General features: G+C 33.4%; 1 protein-coding gene across 1 annotated transcript; it reads left to right on the top strand.

The window, feature by feature from the left end:
- The first annotated feature begins 4,194 nt into the window (after positions 1 to 4,194).
- LOC132047396 (probable transcription factor At4g00390) lies at positions 4,195 to 4,935 on the top strand. Its single transcript, XM_059438447.1, has one exon. It carries the CDS (start codon positions 4,195 to 4,197, stop codon positions 4,933 to 4,935), a length of 741 nt encoding a protein of 246 aa, XP_059294430.1.
- Positions 4,936 to 5,539: the final 604 nt, after the last annotated feature.

Genomic DNA, 5,539 nt, shown 5'->3' with positions numbered 1-5,539 from the left:
TTTCTTTAATTAATTGGTCACACAATCAAAAGGGTTGATATTGGCTCCAGTATGTTTAGCTCCACTAAGATTCAATCCAGTATTTGATAAGAGCATGCGTTCAAAAAACAATTGATGGCTGATTGCTTTAACTTGTGGTTAGTAAAAAGGTAAAGAGAGTATGACAAGCGTGGTCATTAAATGGCGCAAACATAAGTCTGAAAAAATGGCACCCGGTACTCAATACCCATGTCTCTTCTTTTGTCAAATCTTCTCCCAAAGCACTCTCCAAATACGCATACTTTGGCTTCAATATGGTAACCAACTATAATAGGATTATAATCGTCTCAGCGTATCGAATTGATAGAAGTATGCCATTTATACATTCCTTTATTACATTGATGTTCAGTGACACATTTGACAGGTATTGCTTGCTAATATTTAATACATGCTTTGTAAGAGAACATTGAGAAATTAGCACTAAATCTGTCTCACAAATTTTCTTCAGTGTACCTAAATATTGATGATCAATGTGTTAAACTGTGATATACGTGAATATATACACGTTGCCATCGAATTGTCTGAACTCGTTAGATCCAATGATTGGTGATTTTCTTGGACAAAACCTCTACAAGTTTTTATTCTTTTCTCTAATTCAAATGTGAGAGCTGCTGCTGTTGATTCATCCTGTTCGATTTTTCTCTGGCAACAAAGATCTGGATTTATGTGTGAAATTGAGTTTGGGAAGGAGAAAGCGTGAAATTGGGAGTAGCTGGAATATGTGTATGCACATTATTAGTATATAATGGTAGCTGGAATACTAATGTATATCAGTGTGTATAGCACTGATTTATTTAAGATACATTATGGTAGTGTACATATGATGTAAATCACATATTTTGAACTGAAATTGGTGTCCATTATCCTAATCAATCAATTGAATTGAATTAAAAAATATGAAAAATATTTTGATAAAATATCGATTTTAATTAGAGAGATTTAAACACATGGAATGTAAAAGAGGAAAAATGGAGAGATAAAAGGAGATGACTGTTGAACTTCATTTCTTTTAGGCTTAATTTTGCTAAATAAAATATTTGATTAAACACATACCGATTCTATCCAGAAATTTGTATGTAAACATGAATAACCCTCCGGCCCAAAATACATTCAAGCTCAACATAGATGGTTCCTGTTTAGAAAAAGATAACTCTGGCGGAATTGGGGGTGATAAGGGATCATTTAGAGAACTGGATTTTGGGGTATTACATGAATCTCTCTCTTGCTACTAATCCACTTTTTACACTGAAATCTTAGCATTGCTCATAGATATGGAAGTTGCAAACAACTTACGGATTGCCATATCTAAAATAGAAACCGACTCCACCAAGGTAATCCGTAGTATGGAAAAAGAAGTACCAGTACATACTAACTTGATCTTTGAGTGCAGGTGTTGCTTGAAGAAACTGAGGAGTCCACTTGAAAAGGAAACAAGGTGGCTCATGTTTTGGCGAAACAAGGAAGCGCCTACTACCAAGTGATCAACTAGTTATTTTGGATTCCCCACCCTCTTGAGTGATGTTTTACTATATTAGATGATAGGATGAACAAGGTAGTACTAAGCAAGTCTCCCCTGCTGATTGTAATAAGCTAGTATCCTTGTCTAATCTCAGAGTTATCCACTCGTACGCACAAAGATAGTTATTAAATGAATAAAGTCCAGTTTATCAAAAAAAAAAACACTTGAGTAACCCTTTCCAGTAGTAATTTGTTATTACTAAAAGCAAAATAAGATTTTTAAATAAAAGGAAAAGAGCAATGTGGTAGTACAGCACTTTTTGAGAACGGAAAAGGGCCAAAATTACCTCTGAACTTTGAGAAATAGTTTATTCATACTCTTTGTTATACTATTGAGCCAATTATGCTTCTTTAGTTATCTTATTGGGTCAAATTATCTACTTCGTTATCTTATGGTCCAAATTTACCTCTAATCTAAACGGACTGCCACGTGTCCTAATCCTAGACGCCGAACCCATTTCCCCCCAATAATGTCATCCGGATCAAATAATTATCCGGATCCGACCCGAATGAAATTATTTCACCAAACCCGTTTTCGCTTATTTCAGACCCAAATAACACCCAAATGCAATCCATTATTTTCCAAAAAGTGACTTAAAATCAATTTTCAACAAGATGAAACAGAGTGAACTCCTCACAAGTTGCAGAAAAGTGAGAGTCAAAGCGCAATTTTGAATTCAAAACCTAGATATTTCTCATGCTGACCTAGAAATCCCATCTTTTGATACTTGTCTTTTCCTTGGTGAGTTGACAGTTGCAGGCCATGAATAAGAGGAAACCTTTGCAAAGGGGCTTATAAGTAGTGAATTGATCTTGTAACGTATCATTAACAAATACAGCCAGAGGTTTCCAAGAGATGGCATCTTCTCAGACAATCTTGCCTGACAATTCTGAACTACCGATTAATCTCCTCTCGAAACAAGGAATTACAAAGTTTCTTTAAATTTGTGAACCACATGATTGACCAGATAACAAGTTCAATCCCAATTCGGGTCATGAAGCTTCAACTTAGTTCAAGACTGTAAGGTAAAACCCTTTCCTTTTTAGGTTAGCTTTTCATTATTCTATACATTTTGTAATCAGAAAAGTGGCAGTGAAATCTTCTTAAGTATTTTGGTTCAGTTAGAGAGAGCAACCTCCAAACCGGATCAGTTCGCAGAGCTCCTAAACTTGACTTCCTAAGTTTCCTCTACTATTATTTATCAAATATACTATTATTTACTTACTGTTATATTATGCTATAAATTAATCTAACCACATATCCTATTAACTACTTACAAATTTAATTGTTATCCACTTTTGGAGGTAAACAGTCTTAATAAACTAAATATATTTTGATGTGCTATGATTAAACAAATTGTGAAAGACGTCATTTTAATTAGAAGAGGAAAATGATTGAAAATTGATATTTTCTCTGTCCATTTTTATTTGTCATGTATTGACTTGGCAAGCTTATTAAGTAGTAAAAAATAGAATGACAATTTACTATATTACCCCTAATTATTACTAAGTAACCTAATGATTAAAATTAATATAACATATCTTAAAAGTTGTGCAGCCATTAAAATTTTCTTGAATTTTTCAACTCAATAATTAATAATAAGGATAAAATAGGTATGAAATGATAAATTAACTCTTAGTTTTTCAAACTGAATAAGTAAAATTGACAACTATTTTTAACATATATGATAAGTAAAAATAGACGGAAGAAGTAGTAGTTGAAATACGTACTTCACATGTAAGAATGAAATGCTATAAAATAAAAGAATGAAACCCGTGTGTTAATTTCCAAATGATACATATGCATTTTTTTTTTCCCGGTGCCATAAGTCAATAGAAATTTGCTTAAATTATGCTGTATATGACTTATGGCAATGTGCTCTCACAGACCCCTCAAAAAAATGGGATTCAGCAATTGTGTTTTTCACATGAGGTAACACAATTTACCTCCAAGAATGATACTCCTTCTGTTTATAATAAATGGTTTTTTTAGCTTCACACCACTTAAGAAAATGCTCATTTCTAAAAAATTAGAAATATTTTTACTAATTTATTCTAATTAAATGAGTAGAAAGAAAAGCTACTTAATGATTATTTGTTATGTGAATAAGAGTAAATTTGGAAGAATAAAATTAATTTCTTCTCAAAACTTTAAAACACCGCTTATTTTGAAATAAAATGAAAGCTTAGGGCCGTTTGTCCATGAGAATTATTCACTTTTTTTGGGAATATTTTTTTTACTTTATGGTGTTTGGTCATAAAAATTTCAAATATAACTTGAAATTTGAAAAACAACCAAAATTTATTTTTCACTTCTTTTCCTACTTTTTTCACTTTCAATACATTTAAACAAGCAAATATTTTTTACAAAAACTATAACCAAACACAAATACCAAATAAAATGAAAAATATTTGGTTTTCACGGCCTAACGCCTACTAAAACACTATTTATTTAAAAAAAGAGGGAGTACTTTATTTATTTGGCAATTAAACTTATACATATATACAAACGTAGTTCACGAAATCATTGCGCTTCCCTTCCTCTCCTCTCAACAGTCAACACTGATCATTTCAAAAGCAAAGTCCATTCCTCTCCTCTCAACAGTGAATCTTCCAAAATCATAATATATTGCTTCTATGGATTCTCGTCTAAACGTTTCCGAAAACAAAAAGCACATGCAGAAAAAGGCCCAACGTCCCGAAGTTGAAGGTTCCACGGACAAAGAGTGGACACCTTCAAGTGAGAATATGTCCACTCATTCTCTTACGAACTCACCAAGAAAACGGAAATTGGAAATTTCAGAGGTGAAGAGCACCATTCTTAGAGTATGGAGTGAAGAAGATGAAATAGCAATACTTCAAGGCCATCTCGATTATTCATCGATAAACAAGGCCAAACCTTCAACCAGTTATGATGCATTCCTTAATTTTGTAAAGGATAAATTGCAGACGGAAACAACAAAAGCTCAATTACGGAATAAACTCAAAGGATTGAAAAGGAAATATCAGGGAAACGTCGCCAAAAGGAGTTTTTCCAAGCCTCACGAGGAGAAAATATTCAAATTGTCAAAGAGAATTTGGGGCCATGATGAGAAGGTGAAGAGTGTTGAGACTAATAAAATTGATGAAAAGAATGTTGGTGGTAGTAGTTCGGGAATGTATTCGGACATGGTTTTAGGTGGAGGTAGCGCTGCTGATTTGGAGGATTGGTTCAAGAGAAACCCCGGCCAGTTAATTAGCGAGAAGGACAGGAAAAAAATGCTGGCGAAGTCACGATCCGTAAAGGTTGCTAAAGCTCGACTATATTTGAAGGAAATAGAAGTGATGGAGAAACAAACGAAGTTGGCCATTGATGCTCTAAAAGCCATTCACAAATGATAGGCCAGATTTTGTTGTTACTATGTTTGGGTTTTTTGAATTTTTGCTTTCTGTTTTCTGCTTTTGGTTTATTTCGGTTGCTGGTGATCTATCTGGTTCTAAGAACACTGATTTCTATAAGTGATGAGGTGAAGTGCTGCTCTCTTCTCCTATTTTTGCCTCTGTGTAGTGGAAGATGGAGGATTCTAGTACTATATTTCAGCTTTTTGGTGCCTTCTTTGGCTTGTTTAATTATTCTATAGTCTCTTATTCCTGACTTGGTAGTTTTTGTACAAAATATTTGTCTACCATTTGGACGATTCTTTTAATGGGTAACCTAACTAGTTCTCCGATTTTACCTATCCACGCTTTTCTTGAAGCTATTAGTCTAAGAAAAAGTAGAAGCTATATCTGTTTGGCTTGAATTAATTGTAACGAAGCATGAGTAATTATAGGATTGTAGGAAGTGGGTTTTTCAGAGTTGATTTTGTATTGTTGTACTGGTGAGAGAACTACATGAATGTAAGTGTTGGTGTTTATTAAGTTGATATTGAAGGAGTATTTCAGTAGCTTATATTTAATTTGTATTTTTATATTTCTGTTTGATTTAATCTGTCGCATTCTC

This window comes from Lycium ferocissimum, chromosome 2 (genome assembly GCF_029784015.1).
Source record: "Lycium ferocissimum isolate CSIRO_LF1 chromosome 2, AGI_CSIRO_Lferr_CH_V1, whole genome shotgun sequence".
NCBI classification, from domain to species: Eukaryota; Viridiplantae; Streptophyta; class Magnoliopsida; order Solanales; family Solanaceae; genus Lycium; species Lycium ferocissimum.
This window is presented reverse-complemented; position numbering and strand designations above follow the sequence as displayed.